Source organism: Giraffa tippelskirchi, chromosome 9, assembly GCF_054371585.1.
Source record: "Giraffa tippelskirchi isolate mGirTip1 chromosome 9, T2T-mGirTip1v1.2.pri, whole genome shotgun sequence".
Lineage (NCBI taxonomy): Eukaryota > Metazoa > Chordata > Mammalia > Artiodactyla > Giraffidae > Giraffa > Giraffa tippelskirchi.
The window spans coordinates 159,026,909-159,049,326 of NC_137283.1; the positions used below are offsets into that span (position 1 = coordinate 159,026,909).

The following is a 22,418-nucleotide window of genomic DNA, read 5'->3' on the forward strand; positions in this document are numbered from 1 at the left end:
AGACCTCCCAGCCCGTGACCTTGGAGACCTCGGTTGTTGCTGCCATGAAGGGCGCTGGGGGCTAAGGGTGGTTCTCTGCCTGTGCCTCGTCGTCGTGTGGACATCTGACCCGGGTCTTCCCGTGGTTTCCCACAGCCGAGTGCAAAGACTAGGAGGTTGAAGCCTCCTGAAAAGAATAGTGAGACCTCCTGTTCTCTGACTCACCAGGTGGGATCTTACCTCTCTCAGGCCCCAGCAGGACAGCCATCTAAGGCCCGTCACTGTGACCCCACGTTTGCTTAGGGGACATCACCTTAGGGGGTGAAGAGACAGACTCTTCTCACAGGAACCAACAGTGCTCGAGAACCGTGCTTCATACGTGTGTGTGTGATATATGTGGGTGTGCACGTGTAACCTGCGACAGTTCTCCGGGCCAGTGTCTTCGTCCGCTTCTCAGGCTGAGGGCCTGAGGCCTGGAAGGTCAAGAGTGCTGCCCGTCTGCTCTGCGGGGGGAGCAGTTCGTTGAGACCTCCACCTGTTGTTCCCACATTCTAGAAGTTTAAGGATTTCTCTTTGAAACTGTGAAACTTCCAGAATTTTCCAGAGAAGCCCAATTATTTATAACAAATTCACCCGGAGTGGCTTTGACCGTGGCTGGTGCCGGGAGCCTGAGTCTCACCGCTCAGCTCCCCTTGAGTAGCCCCTGTGCCTCGACCATGCCTGGAGAAGACCTGGCAGCTGGTACTGCCTGTTCTGGGCCCACTGCCCCTAAGAATGTGGGTTGGGTGTGTGAGCCCACCCTGTGCTGAGAGCCGGGCCTGAGACTGCCGTGTCCCGGCCCCTGGAGCCACTGTCTGTCCGCTGGGCAGGGCTGGGCTCGGGTGTACCCAGGGCAGCTCTCAGAACCTCTGGCCCCTGGGAGCCGGGCCGCTGAAAGCGTGTCCCCGCTTTCCTTGGTCTCTGCGGACTAGGGCTCTGCTGGTTCCTCGACCACGTCCCCTTCAGAAGCAGGAGGCGCTCCGTGTGGAGCCGGGAGACTGAGGAGACCAGAGCAGTTCCGTCCCAGCCATCCCCCTGCTGGGTGGAGGTCTCGCCCCTGCCCTGTTCATCCCAGGCGGCTCGGGTGGGGCATGTGGGGGACGCACTGGGCTGGCACAGAGGTTGCAGGGAGCTGGGGCTGCCGCCATCACTTGCGGTTCAGCCCTGCGTGCACGCCGTGCGGGGGGCTCCCCACTCAGCCCTGAGCTGCACGCCCTGGGGGTCTCTCTATCACACAGGTAGGGCTGAGGTGTGACCCCCGGTCTCCTCCGGCCATGCAGGTAGTGACACGGGCTGGGCACGAGTCACCCAGCTTGGCAGTGCTGACCGCCGGGGCAATCAGTCTCCAGAGTGACTTCTGACCTGGAGGCTCCTAGGAAGTTCTAGAGATAACGTCAGTTCAACCGTCTGTGTTTCAGATGACAGAGTCATCGTAACTTACTCTAAAGGCCACCGGTGTGGGGACAATAAGACGGCGTCTGCTGTCATCGAGCTGACCTGTGCCAAGACAGTGGGGCGGCCTTCATTCACGAGGTGAGGGTGGGGTCCCCCCTACCGTGGATGGGGAGCTGGGCGCTGGGCAGGCTGGGCCCCCATCAGAGCTCCTCCCCGCGGTTTCTGCTTGGCGGCTTAGTGTGCGTGCCGCAGAGAGGATACTGGGGTTGTCACAGTAGCAAGTGGGGGACCAGCCCCCGAGACCCCTGGCCTCGTGGGGCCAGGGCCGCCCCCACAAGGGAGGAGTCCTGGATGGAGGCTGGGACCCATGCATGAGACAAGCAGTTGCATAAAGTGGGATTTCACCGGGCTCCGTCTTCAAGGTCGCAGTGTAACCAAAAGAGGCTTCACTGATCCGTGATGCCCACGGCCAGCTGTTCAGGCAGCCGGTCTGGGATCCCCGGCAGGTGGGGTGGCACCACCTGGAATGCCCTTTTATTTTGCTGGAAATCTCCCCGTCTGGTGCTGGGAGGGCTTTTGGCCAGCAGAGGGAGCATGTGAGCTGTGGTTGGTGAACAGACCCGATTCCTTCTAGAAGCGGGGCTTGGGAAAAGGGGAGACCCAGGCACTGTCAAAGGGTCAAATCAGTGCTTATAAAGCAGACTTTCAGAAATCTGGGAGCAGATCTTCCCAGCTGTTAGATGTTGCCTAGTTTCTAAATGTAAAAAAAATTAACGTGTTGAAGTGCTTGCCTGCTTTTTTTCACGTGGTGGTTGAGCTGGATGGTGTTGGGGAAAGAAGATGAAGTCACCCTCCTGGCCCAGGGGTGGCTGGTCCATGGCTGGGGGCGAGGAGGGCTGGGCGGTGGGGGGCTGCCGGGGCCCTGGCAGGTGGGGGGGCAGCGCCTCCCGGGGCAGAAGGGTGGCCGTGACCGCGGTCCATGTGCCCCTGCAGGTTCGACGTCGACAGCTGCACCTACCACTTCAGCTGGGACTCGCGAGCAGCCTGTGCCGTGAAGCCTCAGGAGGTGCAGATGGTGAACGGGACCATCATCAACCCCGCCAACGGCAGGAGCTTCAGCCTCGGGGATATTTACTTCAAGTAAGTGGGGCCGTTTTGCGGGAGCGCCGCCCCATAATCACCCAGGCTCTGCCCGGCTGAGGGCTGCGAGATGAAGAGGTCCGTATGTGTGTGTGTGTGTGTGTTAGTTACCGGTTCCAGTTACTGTTGTCACGTCTCACTCAAACAGAGGGCAGGCGTTACTTAGCTGTTGAGTCGAACCCCAGAGATGGTGAGGTCTCTTGAGTGTAAAAATAATGTTGCTCCTCCTCTCGCCATTTGTGATAAGCCCAGGGGTCGGAGCTGGAACCTTCTGGAACGATTTTTGATGAGGAACCTTTTGGCTTTACTAGTTTTTTTTTTTTAAGTTTCCTAGCAGCGTCACTAGGTGGGTCCTGGGATCCAGGGCTGTCCCTAAGCCCTTTTCTGTCTCCTCAGACGATTCAGCGCCTCTGGGGACATGAGGACCAATGGGGACAAGTACGTGTACGAGATCCAGCTCTCGTCCATCACGAGCTCCAGCAACCCCGCCTGCTCCGGGGCCAACATCTGTCAGAGGAAGGCCAACGACCAGCACTTCAGTCGCAAAGTCGGAACCTCCGACCGAACCAGATACTACGTTCAAGGTAATTCTCTCCACCCGCGTGCCACGTTTCACTTCCTCGGAGGAACATTAACCTTTTCATGAGCACACACTCCCTTCGGTTAAAACGTCAGATGGGTTTTAACATGATAGCCCCGGGTCCGATCCTGTGTCCTGAGCAGCATATGTCAGAGTCCAGCGGTTCACTGTTGGGAAGATTTATATTCTAAACAGATGTGCAAGGCCTGGTCTAGACCAGAGGTGCTGAGGTGTGCGTGGAGGACCGTGGCTGGAGTGACCTTTGGTTTGGTTTTCATCATGGTGAAGCTTTATTTTGAAACTTCAGATGTTACTAGGAAAGGGTAAGAGATTGTGCATTTGTCAAAAGGATGAAAAGAGAGAGACCTGGCCCAAGTGTTCAGGGTGGGTGTGGAGGAAGGCCTTCTCCTACACGGATGGAGCTTTGTCCTGTGTTTCTTTTTTTCCTTTCTTTTTATTGAGATAAAGTTGACGTAGAGCCACAGCTCAGATGGTAAAGAATCTGCCTGTAATGCAGGAGACCTGGGTTCACTCCCAGGGTTGGGAAGATCCCCTGGAGAAGGAAATGGCAACTCACTCCAGTATTCTTGCCTGGAGAATTCCATGGACAGAGGAGCCTGGGGGGCTACAGTCCATGGGGTCTCAAAGAGTCAGACACGACTGAACGACTGACACTGGATACATTTAAGGTGTACAGAAGAATGATCTGACTTAGGTACATCATGAAATGATTGTCACAGTAAACTTAATGAATGTCCATCATGTCCTATAGGTGCAAAATTAAAGAAACAGAAAAAAAAATTTTTTTTTCTTGTAGTGAGAACTCTTAGGATTTATTCTTTTAACATACAGCAGTGTTGGTTATATTTAGCATGTGGTAAGTGGCATCCTGAGTATTACACCCCTGGTAACCGCAAATCTTATTTCTTTCTCTGTGAGTTCGTTGGTTTGTTTCTGAAACATAATTGACCTGCCATGCTGTGTTAGTTCCAGTTACACGACTCAGTGTTTTCAACATTTCCGTACATTTCAAACTCACCACCACGCTAGGTCTGGCTGTCATCTGACACCACGCAAAGAAGCGACATAATTATTGACCGTATTCCCACAGTCTGCACTTCGTATGTACACTCCTTTATTGTGCAACTGGAGGTTTGTACCCTCGTATCCCCCTCACCCATTTCTTTCCTAATTCCTTCTTGACCTGGAAAGAATACTTCAAGGAGGCAGCTTGTGTGTTTTTGTTTTAAACAACTAGTCTTCCTCTGTAAACCATTTCATGGTTTGCTTTTTGAACCAGGTAAATGAACTTGCTTTTTTAAAAACAGTTAAATGTGTTTACAAAACCAGCCGACTTTAGACCTCAAAGGGCTGCTGAGCGATTCCCCGAGAGGAGGGGGGTGGGTAGCTGCTCCCAGGGTAGGTGGAGTCTTGGAGAAGTTTCCGTGCACAGGTGCTAAGTAAGCTGGTCTCTGTGCTTGGTAGTGCCCTCTGGAGCTGGGCGGAGACCTGCCGGGTCAGCCTGGCTCGCGTCCACGCCTCCCCATCAGGGGCACCTGCAGGCACCATGCCACCTTTCTTCGGGCCTTCCTGCGGCACAGCTCAGCCTGCCCACCCCACCTGCACTTCCCCACTGCCGCACCCAGCTTGGGGCTCCCTTCTGTCACCCAGGGGCACTGCCGCTGGCATGTCTGCAGCAGTGGTCTGGCTCCACGCCGCAGCCCTGGTCAGGGGCCCAGTTACCAGGCTGAGAACCTTATGTCTGTAAGGCCTGTGTCTAGTCTAGTTGGCTTCCTGCAGTCACCAGGCTTAGAGAGCGTGTGTGTGTGTGTGTGTGTTTGTGTGTACATGCATACATCTATGTGTGTGCATTTATTTATTCTTGGTTAATTAAATTCCTTTTATACCTTTTCACTCCATCCACTCACCAGCAGTAGGAAATAGGTTTCAAGACCTTTGTCCATGTATCAGGAAGAAATGCAGTTTAACCCCATCCTCCCACGCGTCTGCATTCACTCTAGAGGGTGCGGGCGGGGAGCCTCCAGGCCCATCTCTGGCTGAGGTTCAGTGTTGCCACCTTGGCTCCTCACCAGCCTCACGGGTTTGTGTCCACACTCCAGCCTGTGGGGCAGCCCTCTCGGGTCACGGCTCGGCCGGGTATGTATGAGTGAGGATCCCCAGGGGTCCCCTGAGCCCAGCCCACACGGCCGGCCTCAGGGCTGGCCTCCGCTCCGTCCACCACACACATCGCACACCCTGGGCCTCAAGGGGGGCCGACTGTGAACTGGCTGCCAAGTTGTCCTCATGAGGCAGGGTCCACACAGAGGTCCCCTCATGTCTCACACCAGCTGCACGTTCAGGGGGCGCTCTTCAGGTGTGATAATTTGTTAGAAAGATACTCACTACGAAAAGCTGTCTTAATCACGCTTACAGTTTATTACAGTTCAGTTCAGTTCAGTCGCTCAGTCGTGTCCGACTCTCTGCGACCCCATGAATTGCAGCACGCCAGGCCTCTCCGTCCGTCACCAACTCCCGGAGTCCACCCAAACCCATGTCCATCGAGTTGGTGATGCCATCCAACCATCTCATCCTCTGTCGTCCCCTTCTCCTCCTGCCCCCAGTCCTTCCCAGCATTAGGGTCTTTTCCAATGAGTCAACCCTTCACATGAGGTGGCCAAAGTATTGGAGTTTCAGCTTCAACATCAGTCCTTCCAATGAACACCCAGGACTGATCTCCTTTAGGATGGACTGGTTGGATCTCCTTGCAGTCCAAGGGACTCTCAAGAGTCTTCTCCAACACCACAGTTCAAAAGCATCAATTCTTTGGCGCTCAGCTTTCTTCACCGTCCAACTCTCATATCCATACATGACCACTGGAGAAACCATAGACTTGACTAGACGGACCTTTGTTGGCAAAGTAATGGCTCTTCTTTTAAATATGCTATCAAGGTTGGCCGTAAAAGGATATAAATTAAAACCACCCAGTGGGAGAAGCACCATAGGGTGAAGTCCAGGAGGGAGCCAGACGCTTCTGGTGTCTTCTCCCCGTGGAGTCAGGAGGTGTTACGTATAAATGTGTGACAGTGTGAATGTGTGGCAACACATGGGAGCTCAGGAGCTGACCAGGGAGGCCCACCTGTGCCTCCGTGTCCACGGGTTTATTGAGTCTTCATTGTGTATGCTTGACTAATTAGTCAGTTTTTTAGTTGGTTTGCTGACTGGTTGGTTGGTTGGTTGACTATTTGGTTTGTTGGTTGGTTGACTGGCTTGTTGGTTAGTTGACTGGTTGGTTGGTTAGTGGTTGGTTGACTGGTTGGTTGGTTGGTTGACTGGTTTGTTGGTTGGTTGACTGGCTTGTTGGTTAGTTGACTGGTTGGTTGGTTAGTGGTTGGTTGACTGGCTGGTTGGTTGGTTGGTTGACTGGTTAATTGGTTGGCTGGTTGACTGGTTCGTTGATTAGTGGTTGGTTGACTGTTTGGTTTGTTGGTTGGTTGACTGGCTGGTTGGTTGACTGACTGATTTGCTCGTTGATTGGTTGCCTACATGGTCAACCCCGGTGTGCCCAGCCCCCACTCCACATCATGTTGTTTGCTGAGGACAAAGGCCAGACCTGTCTTAGGTCAAGGTTCAAGTCTCTCCTGCTTCCTGACCTAGGGCAGGGGTTCCATAATGTGTGTGAGCAGTCTGTGAAGAGCTCATCTGGGACACGAGATGAAGGACCCTTTCGTCTGATTTTGATTTCTCTGCAGACCTTTTACAGATGATGAGGAGGTAAACTTAGCCCGCTGCTGAGGCGCCCGTGGTAACGGTGCTGTGCCTGTGTGTGTGCCTGCCTTTTTGACAGATGGCGACCTGGATGTGGTGTTCACCTCGTCCTCCAAGTGTGGGAAAGACAAGACAAAGTCTGTGTCCTCCACCATCTTCTTCCACTGTGACCCCCTGGTGAAGGACGGGATCCCCGAGTTCAGCCATGAGACCGCCGACTGCCAGTACCTCTTCTCCTGGTACACCTCTGCTGTGTGTCCACTGGGGTAAGTGGGGGACTGGCCCACAGTGTCCCCCAACCCCAGAGCACCAAGGCTGAGTCTCGGGATGAGTTGTTACGAGGGAGAAGTTGTTACCTGGCTTGTGACCCCGTGTCTTCCCAGAGCAGAGAGTCGTGGTCCTGGAAGACAAGGGCAGATGGTGTGTCCCCCTAAGTCTCTGCTCCAGAAGCGCCTCTGTGCCCTCGGGGCCCCGCAGCAGGGTCAGCGAGGCATGTTCCCCAAAGCAGCTCTCCTCGTCCCCTTAGCGATGGAGGCTCGTGTGGTCGAGACCGTGTCTTCCTGCCTTTCCCGGTCCCCCGCCTCAGTCTCGTCATCAGAGGGGTTTGCCGTGGTGGCTCTTGTCTTCCTGGGTGTGGGTGTGCACAGTCAGGGCCCGCGCCCGGGCCCGGCCTTGCCGGGCAGGGAGCTGAGCGCTGCGGTCTCCCTGCAGGGTGGGCTTCGACGGGGAGAGTGCGGAGGACGACGCCCAGGAGCACAAGGGTCTCTCGGAGCGCAGCCAGGCGGTCGGGGCGGTGCTCAGCCTGCTGCTCGTGGCGCTCACTGGCTGCCTGCTCACCCTGCTGCTCTACAAGAAGGAGCGACGGTGAGGAGAGGCGAGGGTCCGGGCGGGGGGCCAGGCCGGAGGCCCGGAGTCGAGCCCTGGCTTTCTCTTCTTGAGCAACAGCAGCTAGAGCTCTTAAGACTCTGGACGCTGTGTCGTGTAAAGCTTCCTTTGATGACTGTCCCTGCGTGTGACCTGTCAGGTCACGTGGCCAGACGCCCCGTGGGCCTCAGCCCAACCACGCCCTGCTCCCAGGACGTGGCTCGCTGCACATGTCCCCACGTGAGCTGACCACCTTCTGATCGACTGACCCCTGCCCTTTAGAGGGGAGCATTTACGAGGTGCCAGCTGTGACCTCACCCCTACCCACAGTCTCCCCTTTGGGGGATGAAAGGTCTTGTCACTCACGGGCAGGCCAGTGTGACTGTCCAGCGGGTTTCACGTCACCCATGAACGAGGCCCAGGGCTCTGCGTGTGGCCAGCCCTGTCCCAAGGGCAGGGATGAGTCAGCTCTGGGGCTCCCTGTCTCTCCCCTCACCTGCCCAACAATCCAGAGGCAAATGAGAGGGTTGGGAAGTGCTTACCGCCCCCACCCCAGCCCCAGAGGCCGTCAGTGGGATGCAGGAGTGGGGCAGGAGGTCTGGGTGTGAGCTGGCCCTGGGTTCGCCACTCGGCCCAGTAATCTCAGCACAGCCCTGGGGTGGCAGGGAGGTGTGGGTGCGTTCCATCCGCGTGGGGAAAAGCAGGTGCAGAAGTGCAGGGTAACTCACTGTGGCCCCTGTTAATACCGCAAATGTGGGGTGAGGCTGCATACAGGGTTTGAATGCAGGGTTGAATGCCTCTCCTGATTCCCTAGCTTTCCTTCCTCCGACTTGGCTCCCAGCCCTGCTGTTGGGGGTTGAGGGAACGTGTTCTTGAGTGGTCACAGCCTCCTGTCGGGGGACATGGGGGGGTCCAGGGCGGGGTGGCTCCAGCCTGGAGTAACTGGAACCCCCTTTCCAGGGAGATGGTAATGAGCAGGCTCACCAACTGCTGCCGCCGGAGCGCAAACGTGTCGTACAAGTACTCAAAGGTAAGGCCTGCCAAGGCCTCCGGCGGCTCCCTGCCCCCTCCCCGACCCCGCAGACACAACACATGGTCCACCTGTTGTCGCGATGTCGGCCAGTGAACACAAGGAAACCGTCATCGCGGGCCGTTCGAAACCCATAAAGGGGAAACCGTCTCGCGTAGCTCTCAACCTGAACACATTCTTTGTCTGTTCTTCTTCAAGGTTTTCTCATTGGGATGGAAGCTCATTTCTTCACAGCATTTAATATTCAGATCATTTCTACCTTTTTGGCTCTTCTGCAGAAAGCACGGCAATGAACATTGTTGTGCCTCTGGCATTTGGATGATTTCCTTTGGTTGAGTTTCTGGAAATTGAGCCCAGGTGGCGTAAATGCACTCGTGGCTCTTGATTGTCCTGCCAGCTGCTTTCTAGAAGGTCTCCCTCAACCACATGCACCCACGTGGTGTCCTCCACGTGGCTCCTCTCAGCTGCTGCACGTCTCTCTCTCTCTCTACACCCAGAGGGCTCCGGAGAACAGGGGCCCGACCCCGACCCTGTCTGCCTCTGTCGGATCTCAGCAGGAGCTGGCGGTTGCCAGCCTTCCCCTTCCTCTCCCTGCCCTGGTTCCCGGGACCTGTGGGTTTAGGGCGGTGGCCAGATGAGGTCTCGGGTGGGCCCACGGTCCCTGCGGTGTCCCGGCAGGTGAACAAGGAGGAGGAGGCGGACGAGAACGAGACCGAGTGGCTGATGGAGGAGATCCAGCCGCCGGCACCACGGCCCGGGAAGGAGGGCCAGGAGAACGGCCACGTCACCACCAAGTCGGTGAAAGCCGCCGATGCGCTCACTGCCCTGCACGCCGACGAGCAGGACAGCGAGGACGAGGTCCTGACCCTCCCCGAAGTGAAGGTGCACGCCCCGGGCAGGGTGTCTGGGGCCGAAGGCGGCCCCCCGCTGCGGCCCCTGCCACGGAAGGCGCTGCCACCGCTGCGGGCAGACGACCGGGTGGGGCTGGTGCGGGGGGAGCCGGCGCGGCGGGGGCGGCCCCGGGCTGCGGCCGCGCCCATCAGCACCTTCCACGATGACAGCGACGAGGACCTCCTGCACGTCTAGGCTCGCCCGCGCCGCCTCCGACCAAATCCGACGGGACTCTGTGATGCTTCTGTCCTTGGCCTTTAACGAAACTGTTCAAAAAAGGGAAGAGTGTTGGTGGTGGGGGAGGAGGGGCGCCCCTCTCCGTGGGCGCGGGGAGGAGGTGCGGCCGCTGATGGCAGTGCCCGCCCTGGGTTTGTACTCAGTCCTCGCCTTGAGCGTGGCCACCGTGCGCTTTCTAAGGCGCTGGGGCCAGACGCGTCTGGGGACCGAGGGCTGCTTTTAAGGAAGACCCTTGCTGCTTTAGGCCCTGTAGGGTATTTGATCATTATATTTTAGCATTTAATTCTCTCCTCCTATTTATTGACTTTTGACAATTACTCAGGTTTGCGAAAAAGGAAAAAAAAAAAAAACAAAAAAACACCACCAACAGTTTTTTCCTGCCGGCAGGGGGTAACCTTACCTGTCCATCCTTTAAGCGGGGGGAGGCTGTGGGCACGCTCAGACCCTTTCCTCTCAGACTTTGAACTGGTCCACGATGTATCCTCTCAGTTAGACTCCACCACTCTGCTCTTTTCCCTTTTGCTTCTGTGGCGTCAGGGCACACGCGTGCGTGCACACACGCATGTGTCCTGAGTTGCCTGGGCTGTGGAGGGGGCTGCCTGCTCTCTGCCTCTCGAGTCAGTAACAGCTGCAGCTTTTTTTTTTGCATGATGTCTTCGATCCCAGGTGCACAGAGCACACTTATCAGTATTTCTCTCGCCAGCTGGTGAAGTCAAACAACCCACCCAAAGATTGATGTGTGTGTGTGTGTATGCGTGTGCGCGCGCACACGCGTGTGCCTATGTGCGCGCATGTGTGTCTGAGAGAATGGAGTTGAGACGTCGTCAGACTTTTTTCCAGACTTGGGGTGTAGGTCTCACCTCTTCAGGTTCTCATGATACCACCTTTACTGTGCTTATTTTTTTAAGAAAAAAAAAAGTGTCTATCGACCATTCGACCTATAAAAAGCCTTAATTTGCACAGTGCGTGACTCATGGAAGTTGCATGAAAGCCAGTGGGCCAGGCTCTCGCCCCAGCCTTGCACTTGGATTCCCGCCCCGGGCATGGCCAAAACCGGCCGCCCGGTCTGCAGGACAGGAGGGGGGGACCACTGTCCTTCCCCGGCTGTTGGCGCCTTTCTCTGAAGTGTTTAACGAATGACTTTTCTGGCATTTATAGAGCTGTATATAGACTCAGTGGTATTCATATCCTGGAAAGCCAACCAACCCGCAGGGTTCCTGGGTTTGTACTCTCGTTTGGCTAGCTTATTTGATTTGATTTCAACATGAGTGTATTTTTAAAAATTGATTTCTTTCCTCATTTTTTTTCCAATCAAATTTACTGTAATATAAAGTATTCAACAATTTGAATAAAAGATAAATTATTAACCGGGTGGTCCTGCTTTCTTGAGTGAAAAGCTCCTGAGTTCGCTGCTGCGTCTGATAACCCTCTCTGCACCTCCTGTCGCGTTCCAGAGACAGTTGTGTCCGGGTGTCGGCTGACCCTTCATGAGTCTCCCCAAGTCTTCCCGAGTGTAGACGCTCTCTTGAGGCCCATGGGGGCCTCTGTCAGCTTCACCCACACCTGGCTCTTCCTCCTTCCGAGAAAGCAGACCCCGGGATGTTTATTTATTTTTTACCAAAACAGCCACCATAAGTACAGATCCCACAATCCTGGTATACAGTTCAGGCTTACATGGAGTGGGGAGGGGGGCTTCTCTTGCATGAATCTGGTTTACACCTGTAATGACCGACAAGTAACCAGAGCTTCCCGGATGTTGCTGTGAAGACAGACCGAGCAGGGAGTAGATGTCCAACTATAGACTTAATCGGAGTCAGCATCCTTCCTTTCTGCTCATTTTCTGATTATTTCCAATTGGAGTGACTGTTTTCCTCTTGAGGACTTTACAGAATCTCTCCCGAGATGGACACTCTGGGGTCTTACACAAAGGTTTACGTTGTGAGCCCACAGTTGCTGGTTCTCAGACGCTGTGTCCAGGGAACTGTTGTCCAAGCCACTCCCTTTTCACTGAGACACAGGAGCCCTCTCTGCCCGGAGGGGCACTCGTGGGCCCTGTGGGTGAACTTGATGACCCTTCATTGGCACCTCGGGCCATCTGGCCACAGGGCAACGGGGAAGTGACCACGTGTGGGAGGTGTTCACTCAGCTCTTTTCTTGAGAACCTAGATGATCTCTTCCACTAAGCCCCTGCAAATAGACTAACAGTTTGTGCCAGCTGTGGTCATAGGAAGTTCAGGAAAACGCTCCCTGACAGCAAGTAAGAGTTACAACCTTTCACGAGTCTAATTTAGTTTCCTTTTAACCAAAATTTTAACCCCCACCTTTGTTGAGACTGTATTGAATGCTGGAGGGATGGGTTAAATGGAGGGTCAGGACAGTGCAGGCAAACCCCGTGCCCAGAAAATCCACAGGAGAGTGGAGACCTGGCTCCCACCAAGAGCTTTCTAGATGCAGCTGCCTGCTCTCCACCAACCTGTTGACACACGCTGACCACAACCACCTTCAGGGAGGTCGACGGCCACCACAGGGGGGCATCTAGAAGGAATTCTTCCATCCCTTTGCACCAGTTCAAGCAGTGGGCATGGAGGTCTTACCTTTCTTCCAGGGGTCAGGTCACCAGCGGGTAGTGTGCCTTGGGGTGGGTGGGGGGTGGGGGCCAGGTTACATTGGTTAGAAACCTCTTCACCAGCTTTGGAGAAGCCCCACCACCCGGTGGGACATGACTTCTTACTTCTCCAGATGAACTTGGCTGACGGAATTGGCGGCTCAAGGATGGCTGAGAGCTGTGCCTCCCGGGGGGATGGGTCACTGCACGAATCCCGGGCAGGGCGGTCCTGCAGCTCCTTTCCGGGCTGCGCGGACCCCGAGGCAGGGAGCCGGGTGTTTGGGGACAGAGTGGCCCGAGGTGCTGGAGAGGTAAGGCTGGAACGTTGTCACGGAGCTTGAAGAGCCCTGTGACAGCTGCTGTCATTCCCATCCTGGGGGAAGTGAACTGTTTTCCCTAAAGATCCTGGGGAAGGCCAAAGTCAGGCTGTGAGTTATTATTCACATTTCTTACGGGCTTCCCTCCTAGCTCAGTTGGTAAAGAATCCTCCTGCAATGCAGGAGACCCCAGTTCGATTCCCGGGTCGGGAAGATCCCCTGGAGAGGGAAAAGGCTACCCACTCCAGTATTCTGGCCTGGAGAATTCCATGGACTGTGTAGTTCATGGGGTCACAAAGAGTCAGACACGACTGAGTGACTTTCACTCCCTTTCTTTATTTCTTATGCTGTTTTGTGTTTTGAGCAGTTGGTGAATCAAGTTCAATGAAGTTTACTTATACTGTTATTCTGATACAGAGTTAGAGGAAGACAGAATTGAACAAATGATCCTGTCACCCCTGGACAGGGTGAGAGTGTAGGGGGTCACCTGGCGGTGGCTCTGGGCACCCCCCTGGAGGAAGCATCCTGGGAGCGGGTCTCAATCCCCCAGAGCAGAGCTGAGTCACGGGGGGCGGGCGCCATCAGGGACGGGTCCCAGACAGGCCCTGTGACCCTTGGCTTCAGATTAAAGAAATGAAATTGATGAAACATACAGGGCAAAGAACTTTATTCCCCGAATCATGTGAGAGTGAGCTGCTTCCGTGGTGCCTTGGGATGTCACTGACCCCCACCCCCCAAACAACACACATGGACCCTCAAGCTGTGGTGCCTCTGGTCTGCTGGTTGTCATGGCAATGCTGTTTTCACCAAGAGGACCCTACTCAGAATCCTCCCCCTTTCAGTTGCCCTGTCTCTTGAGTTTCCCTCCGTTGGGGAAGCTGGTCTTTGACTTTTGTGACCTTGATGTGGGGTCTCCCTCCTCGTCCACGATCACCCTCTGACACCCCTGACGGTCGCCCTCCCCTCGGGGCCGCCCTTGCCCACCCCACCACTGACCTCCCCTGCCCACCTCGTGGCTTTCGGACTCCTGCTGCAAGCACAGGGGAAGGGGCTTAGGGTGAAAGAAGTCACACTTGAAGAGCATGTTTTGTTGGTGAACTGTCTCGTACAGCTGCATTCCCCAAAGTGCCCCCTGCACGGAACACATTCTGTGTGGTTTTTGACAGAGATTCTGCAAAAATTGGAGAGGACATAGGTTCAAAAAAGTTTGGAAAAGGCTGAATTTAAAGGGAAATGGCCTTTCTTGGTACGAGGCCTCTCAGAAGGTCTTTCGAAAGAGAGATGGCTGAATGCGTGTGAAGTGAGAGTAGGGAGCGTGGGTGGTGGGTCTCCTAGCAGAGGAGCAGCGCACGGTGGTCCCTGGGACCTGGGGGCGTGTGGACCGTCCACCGGGGGTGCTGTCACGGTGGGCGGGGCTCTGTTCCCTGGACGGTCCCGTGGAGCAGGGTCGTGGTGGACTCCGTGAGGGCACACAGATGGTTAACAGTGACAGTGGCCAACTGGGCACCGTCTGCCTCTCACCTGCCCTCCCCAGAGGAAGGCTTCTCTCCCTGCCCCCACCATTTGTGTCCCCACAGCAACCACTCTCCTTGGAGTCAAAGTCGCCAAGAAACCAACCTTCAGCCCTGATGCTGAAACGCAGTTGACCCTTGAGCAGCACAGGTTTGAACCGCACAGATCCACCTAGACTCAGATTTTTCTCAGTAAATACCACAGTACTGAAAAAATGGTTGAAAAAAAGTAAGGATGTCACACGACGCAGGAGGATGAGATGAAACTAAAAATTTCCGTGTCCCTAAATGAAGCACTCCGGGGAGCCAGAAAGCACATGCCCTCATTTAGATCTCATCCAGGGCGGTGTTAGCACTTGGACTGAAGGGGAAGCTGCTGCAGAGACTAGACGGCCCAGAAGGGCCTCTCCGCCCAGGCACCTACCACCGGGCCCTCTGCGGAAAAGCTCACCCACTGCCCAGGCTTTCCTGAACCACTTGGCTGCACCCTGGGCGGGAGGGAAGGGGAGTGTTGGCCCATTTTACAGGCATAAGTGTTAAGGCTCAGCAGATGTGTAGTGTACTGATGGAGGTGGGATCTGAACCACTCCAAAGCCCCTCCCCACCCGTGTGCTGTCTGCACACTCTGTGGACGTCTCCCGTCCCCTCAGTCAAGGGAAGGCTGTCCTTCCAGAGGCTGGGGCCAAACGCCTGGCACCTCTGGACCCCTTGCTGGCTCTCACACCCTGCATCCAGCCCATCAGCACATCCTCCCACCCCCACCTGCAATCAGACCCTGAGTGCGTTTCTCTCCGGCCCTGCTGGTACCACCTGGCCCAGCCCTCCGGGCCCAGCTGGGCAGTGGCAGCTTCCCCATGCTTGGCTCAGACGGCTTCGGGGGCTGCCCTCACCACCAGGTGAAGCCCTGGTCCTGCGGGGCCCTGTATCCAGGTCCGAGGCCCCTCTGGCCTCAGTCCTGCTCCCTTGGCTTGGCTCTGCGGCCGCCCCACAGGCCTCCTCGCTCAGCCTGCCCAGTCTCTGCTTTTTCCTGCCTCTGGAACATTCATCCTCCAGTTCCCGCCTCCCCGAGGGCTCACCATCCTGCCTCCCTCGAGGCTCAGCATCCCAGAGGCCACCCCTGACCGCTGGTTCTTAGGCTACAGCCCCCCACCCCTTCCTGCTTGAGATCTCCGTAACGCTCCCCACCTGTGAACATACCGTCTCCGTACTTCCCTCGCTGATCACAGATCTCTACCCTGAGACTCTGGTCCCTCTGTTCACGGCTCTGTTCTCCCTGCCAAGAGCAGGGCCTGGCAGACCGCAGGCACTCTACTTTGCAGGGAGGGAGTGGTGGGTGGGTTCCTTAGTGGGACAGGATGGTGGGTAGCTGAGGGCCAAGCCAGGATCTCTTGGACAAGGTTTCAGAACAGTGTCTGGAAGCTGGCCCTGGACTGTTCTCGCCTCATCCGGAAAAGAGCTGAAGTCCCAGCTGACGCCCATGTCCTCCCTGGCCTCTGCCCTCAGGGACCCCCAGCCCCAGGGGTGGCATCTGTGGGTACTGGACCCTGGAGCTCTGGAGGCGGGGCAGGTAAGTCAGGATGTAGCGATGCTTCCGTGCCCAGGTCCTGGGACAGGCGGGGACAAAGAGGACCGTCACAGCAGGTGAGGCAGACACAGACCATTGGGAGGACCGTCCTAGTCCCTGGAGGAGGTAGAGGTAGAAGACTCCTGCCAAGAAAAATTGGCAGAACGTCAGGGCTTTGTACAGTAAGAGCAATGTGGGCAAACTCTGGCATCTATACTAAGGCACCGCTTAATAAACCATCCTCAACCATCAAAAAAAAAAAAAAAAAAATCTGATCAAGGCCTGGGAGGAGGAAGCACTCTGCCCAGCAGCCTTCAGTGTCAGGACTTTGGGGCAAGAAACACAGGCCCAGCAGAGCTGGCCTGACTTCGGGGAGGGGAACGACTGTGCCCCTAAGAGAGGCAGCGCCCCCGAGGGCCTGGCTGGAGCCTCACTCCAGGCTTCCGTGCTGTTCCCACGCCTTGGAGGTTTCCATGCTCCCCGGTGGAGCTAATGCCTGTCCCCTGATGGCCTCATGGAACCATGCTGCCTTGGAAGAAGGTGCCAGGGTCACCGGGCACTGGGGGGTCCCTCCGGACAGCACAGAGAGGGAAACAGCAGCCCTGGGGCCAGGCCCGGAACAGCCATGGACCCCCAACCACCGTGCCCCCAGCACAGCCCAACGGGAGGGGAGCCCCATGATGGCAAGAGCTTCAGGGCCACAGGGTGGGAGGCAGGCCAGCCCATCTCCCCAAAGCCCTCCTGGAAAACCAGCCCAGTCATGTTGAAGTCAGTCCACTGGGAGGTCACCCGGACCTAGAGAATCCCTGGTGGCTGGGCTTTCATCTGAAGCTCTGGGCTTTGCCCCAAATGCCCGTTCCTTTTCTGTTTTCCCAGAGGAGAGCCTGGCCTGTGTCCTTAACTTCGGAGGCTCAGGAGGTCCCAAGGCCTGGGGTGAACTGTCCTGGAACAAAGGGCATGTCTTGCACGAAATCTGTGTTTGATGGGCTGCTGGGAGAGTTGAGCTGCAGCACAAGAGTCCTGGACACACAGTCGCTGGTCACTAGCCCTGGGGCTTTCAGTGAATTGATTTCTTAAGAACTGGCCAAGAGCCAGTGGCATGATAGCAGACAAGGGCCTTGGTTTCTTGTCTCTAATATGCCTCTAGCCTCGAGGGTTCTCGCAGGATTACATAGTGGGTATCAAGCTCAGTGAGGAGTCTGGCCCATCACCCCTAATGCCAGTGAGGATGGTGACACTGGCCTTTCCCAGGTGGCACTTACCCACCGGCCTGGGTTGCTTCTGCAGTCTGGACCGCAGGATGACCAGCCACCCCCATGTGCCCCTGGCCGAGGTGTTTGGAGACGGGGTGAGGAGGGGGCAGTGCAGAGCCACGCGGGTCTCCCTGCTCTTGGGTCCGAGAGGGAAAAGACCTCTCAGGACACTGAGCACGGGAGGGCGGCCCTGCCCAGACCTGGGTGGCGTGCACGGTGGGTCCAGCCCGGCCGGGGGGGTGGGTGAGGGGGGGCCCTGCTTGCTTCCTCCCCACGATGAGCTGAGAGCAAGGCCTTAGCACCCTGGCCATTTCCCAAGCCAAAGATTCGAGTCAGGGGAGCCCGTGTGTTCAGGGCCGCTTGTGGTGGACAAACGCAGTGACTTCCTCGTGTGTAGAAAAACCTCGGTCTCCTTTCACCCGTGAGTCCTCCTCACTCCTCTCCCAGGACACTTCACTTTGGATCACCGAATGCGGGAGTTTTGCCCACACCAGGCACTTCCCTGCGATGCCAGCCAAGTGTCCCACAATTTAACCCACTTCTGACACCCTCAACCTGGAGAGAGCCTCAGACCCCACAGGTTAAGGGCTCGGTCCCACGAGACCGTCCCCCCTCAGATGCCAGTCACTATTAGGGCCCCAGGTGACCCACAATTCTATCAGACTTGGCTACAGATCAGGGTCCTCTGACCTCTTCCCTCTTTGGAGTCAACTAATTTGCTAGAAAGTGTTACCTGCTCAGTCATGTCCGACTCTCTGCGACCCCGTGGACTGTAGCCCCCCAGGCTCCTCTGTCCATGGGATTCTCCAGGCAAGAATACTGGAGTGGGTTGCCATTCCTTCTCCAGGGGATCTTCCCTACCCAAGGATCAAACCTGGGTCTCTTGCATTGCAAGAGACTGACTGAGCCACAGGGAAAGCCCCTGATTTGCTAGAGCGGCTCACAGAAGTCAGGGAAATGTTGACTTGTCCACCAGATTATTAGAGAATATGATGAAGCATCGCAGGAGCCAGGAGAGGAGATGCACAGGGCAGGGTAGGGGGTGGGGGTCCCAGTGCAGGAGCTGCTGTCCCCACGGACCTGGGGTGTGGATATGATAGCTCTGAACCCCGAATAGTGGGCCTCTTATGCAGGCTTCACCCTGTCGGCATGACCCATGACCAACCATTTCAGCCCTTCTTGCTCAAGAGAATGGGGAGATGGGGCTGAAAGCTCCAAGTCTCTAGTCACAGCTCGGTCTTACCTGAAGTCAGGCGCCCACCCAGAGTCTCTTTGCGATCCCATGGACTATAGCCCACCAGACTCCTCTGTCCATGGGATGCTCCAGGCAAGAATGCTGGAGTGGGTTGCCATTTCCTTCTACAGGGTAATCTTCCCCACCCAGGGATCAAACCTGCATCTCCTGTGTCTTCTGCACTGGCAGGCAGGTTCTTTATCACTAGCGCCACCTGGGAAGCCCCTAACACAATCATAGCTTGGTCTTACCCATGTCCAGGAGCCACCCACAAGTCCACCCAGAGTCACTTCGTTGAACAGAATACACTCCTAGGAGTGTCAAGGGTTTCAGGGGCCCTGTGCCAAGAACAGGGAGGGGCGATGAAGACACAGTTTCCATTATCTCACTCAGGCAGGAAGGGCAGCGCCTGGCCTGGGTGAGCTGATGCCTTGGGGAGGTTTGTTCCCCACCCCCGCCCTCTCCCCTCCCACCGCACCCCTAGTCAGTGCTCAGCCCAATTAGGGAAGTGGTTTGCAGAGCTGCAGCCTCCTCCTGTTTCACAGAGCAGCTGGTACTCCACTGGGCTTGGGGCCAGCTCCCCGTGTCCATGGAGCAGAGAGATGAGGGTCCCAGGAACGAGAGGGAACCCGGGCACCTGGTCACCTGTTATCTGTCCCTCTTGTGTGCATGGAGGGGGGACCCAGCCTTAATGTTCTGTGTCCTCCTGGGCTGAAGTGGGGGAGAGGGAGATGTTCTCTGCCTGCGGCCCTTTGATCTTTTCTACCAGCATCTCTGCCCAGGGAATCCTTCAGGATCTGTGCCCAGAGGGCCCCTGTGGCCCGCTTTCCTGGGCATTCAGCGTGTGTCACAGTCCAGCAGCCAGGAGCCTTCCTGGGGACATAGTGATGCCAGGAGAAGTCCTTTGTGGGTCCCAAAGAAGGCGGTCTTTCTACACTAGGACAAGGAGGTAGGGAAGTGAGTCAGTCTGGGGAGCTTGGCTCTCCCATTGCCCATGGCCAGACCCTTGATGCACGCTGCTTGAGACGCCCCATCATGAGTAGCGTGTCCGATAGCCTGGCAGCCAGTGTGCTGTCCTTGTTTATTTGGATAATAAAAAAGCTTTAAAGTAGAGGATCCCTCAGGAAGAGCCTGAAAGAGACTGCTGGGAGGTTCACGGCCACCCTTGCTCTCTCCCTTGACTCTGGGAACCCCAGTACTACAGAATCAGGCCCTCAGCCCAGGTGACTTCCCCCAGCCCAGCAGTCTGACCAATCATCCTCCTCCTATCCCTGCCTGAAACCCGCCCTGCGGGTGAAAGATTGTTTCCAGCTGGTTGGCTTCCAAGGGTAGAAGCCAAGATGCTTAGACAGCAATTCAACTTCAGACCAGCCCATTGCAGAGAAACCCACATAAGACCCTGACCCCAGGCACTGCGGCCGCCGTGGTCCACTCAGAGTGATGAGCGTGGAGGCTCAGTCATGCTCACCGTGGACGATGTTCTGGAGCAGGTGGGGGAGTTCGGCTGGTTCCAGAAGCAAACTTTCCTGATCTTGTGCCTGCTCTCGGCTGCCTTTGCCCCCATCTACGTGGGCATCGTCTTCCTGGCCTTCACCCCGGACCACCGCTGCCGGAGTCCCGGGGTGGCGGAGCTGAGCCGGCGATGCGGCTGGAGCCTGGCCGAGGAGCTCAACTACACGGTGCCAGGCCCAGGGCCCGAGGGCCAGTGCCTCCGCTACGAGGTGGACTGGAACCAGAGCGCCCTCGGCTGCCTGGACCCACTGGCCGGCCTGGCCACCAACGGCAGCCCCCTGCCCCTGGGCCCCTGCGAGCAGGGCTGGGTGTACGACACGCCCGGCTCCTCCATTGTGACCGAGGTAAGAGCCAGCCTTTGCCAGGGGGATAATGATGTGGGTTTCGGGGCAGAGAGGAAACATGACGAATCCTACAGGCTTCGATCCCACATCAACAAAGAGGGAGCAGGGCTGTGCTCTCTGAACCACGGCGCATCAGACTCCGTCCCGGGCACTGCCATTCCTCCCTTGTTCAATCCTCTGCACACGGGGTGTTAGAAGAGGGAACTGGAGCTCAGAGAGACCATTGCCTGCCAGGCCGAGCTGGACTGCTTGGACGGGAAATCCCCGGGGAGACTGGCTTCCTCATCTTTCTGCCGCACTGGCTTCTCCACGGGCCTGCAGAATCCACCTGGGGGCCAGCGGCCCCACCATCAGAGATGCAAGGCCGCCTCCCTCCATTCACGAGCTGTGGACACGTGATAGCTCAACGTTGCTCTCTGAGGCAGTGTGGAAGCTGCCCTGGAGTCTGACTGAGTCCCAGCCATGCTCCGAGTTGGCTGAGTGTTGCTGTGTAGGTTACTCAGCCTCTCTGAGCCTCAGTTCCCTCATCAGTAAACCAGCGATGACAATGACCTGCTTCCCAGGGGTCGGCCGAGGACTGGGAAGGTGCTGATCAGACAAGCCAGAAGAGTGACCGGTTCAGCACCCCTGGGTGTTCAGCACCCAGCTGCGCTGAGTGTCCCCTCCATGGCCCACAGGAGAGCAGGATGGAGGCAGAGCGCTTGCCTGGATAGGTTAGTGGGTTATCTGAACGTGTGCTTTGAGAATATCTCACTGAAAAGCCAACAGATTTCTTTTCTTCACGGACCCTTTGGAAAGTGTCATACTGTGACAAGCACAGGCACTTGGAAACTGACCTCAAGGTCTCTTGGTGAAGTCACAGGAGAAGTTTAGACACATTAGTCGCTCAGTGGTGTCCGACTCTTTGCAACCCTGTGGACTGTAGCCTGCGAGGCTCCTCTGTCCATGAGATTCTCCAGGCCAGAATACCGGAGTGCGTTGCCATTCCCTTCTCCAGGGGATCTTCCCAGCCCAGGGATCTCCTGCATCGCAGGCAGATTCTTTACCATCTGAGCCACCAGGGAAGCCATTTGGTGAAGCCACAGACCGGAACTACGCAGAGTCTGTTAGCAAACTGCTCACCTGAGACAAGGAGACTGAGTGCCCTGAGCACCACACGTCTAGCTGGAGAAAAGCACTGTGTCCACTCCTCTGGGCCCACGGCCTGCTGTCTCGGGGGGCAGGGAGCAGGTGTGGGTGCCCTTGCACAAACATCCAATCTGCGAGGCGTCCTCCTCCAACCACAGACATCCAGTTAGAGGACCCGCTACCCAGGGACGCTGAACCGGCCACTCTTCTTGCTGGGAATCTAGAAACAGACCCAAACAGGGACTTATTGTTCTCTGTGGCTGAGCACACTCTGCTTGGAAAGGATCAGCTAGATGCAAGGATTCATCCATTCACCCCTCCATCTGTTCCCTCAGTAACCGTGTTCTGAGCTTTTCCTCTGTTCTGGCGCTGGGTATGATGCCAGGCAGGGGACAGAAGAAGCCCGTGAGGTTCAGGGTGTTTGCAGTCTCCAGGGAGCAAGGGAGGGGTGGTGACCCTGAGAATAAGATCAGTGTCCCAGACAAGGAGGGGGACCTTGCTATTCAGCTGGTTGCTGGGGTCTTCCAGCGGGAGGTGGCACGCTTTCTAAATTGGAGTATAGTTGATTTACAGCGTTGGGTTAGTTTCAGGTGTATGGCAAGGTGATTCAGCTATGCTGTCCCAGGCTAAGTCGCTTCAGTCGTGTCCGACTCTTTGCAGCCCCATGGACTGTAGCCCGCCAGGCTCCTCTCTGTCCGTGGGATTCTCCAGGCGGGAACACTGGAGTGGGTTGCTGTGCCACCTCCTTGACTCAGTTGTATATACACAGGTATCTATCATTTTCAGATTCTTTTCCCTTCTAGGTTATTACAAAAGATCAAGTATAATTCCCTGTGCTACACAGTAGGTCCTGAGGATGGAGTATTTGAATGAGACGTAGGGTGGTATTTTGAGCTGCTAGGGAAGGAAACAGGGTGCGTTGGGGAGTGTGAACCAAAGCTCAGGGGAGAGGTGACAGGGCCACACTCAGGGAGCAGCTGAGTTGTTAAACTGACTGGAATCCAGTGGAGGAGTCACGGACAGAGTGGTG

At 56.3% G+C, this 22,418-nt stretch overlaps 2 protein-coding genes across 3 annotated transcripts in view; both read left to right on the forward strand.

The window, feature by feature from the left end:
• Positions 1 to 11,287, forward strand: part of IGF2R (insulin like growth factor 2 receptor) — a 104,274-nt gene extending 92,987 nt beyond the window's left edge. Inside the window, exons 42-48 of the mRNA XM_081530205.1 lie at positions 1,437 to 1,551; positions 2,407 to 2,553; positions 2,950 to 3,137; positions 6,978 to 7,164; positions 7,610 to 7,762; positions 8,723 to 8,792; positions 9,471 to 11,287. Coding sequence (XP_081386331.1) covers positions 1,437 to 1,551; positions 2,407 to 2,553; positions 2,950 to 3,137; positions 6,978 to 7,164; positions 7,610 to 7,762; positions 8,723 to 8,792; positions 9,471 to 9,878 — 1,268 coding nt within the window. The 3' untranslated portion in view covers positions 9,879 to 11,287. The remainder of the gene's footprint in view (positions 1 to 1,436; positions 1,552 to 2,406; positions 2,554 to 2,949; positions 3,138 to 6,977; positions 7,165 to 7,609; positions 7,763 to 8,722; positions 8,793 to 9,470) is intronic.
• An 8,577-nt stretch (positions 11,288 to 19,864) lies between these two features.
• SLC22A1 (solute carrier family 22 member 1) overlaps positions 19,865 to 22,418 on the forward strand; it is a 36,817-nt gene continuing 34,263 nt past the window's right edge. For both annotated transcript variants that reach the window (XM_081524470.1, XM_081524471.1), the window contains exon 1: positions 19,865 to 20,260. In XM_081524470.1, coding sequence (XP_081380596.1) covers positions 19,865 to 20,260 — 396 coding nt within the window. The remainder of the gene's footprint in view (positions 20,261 to 22,418) is intronic.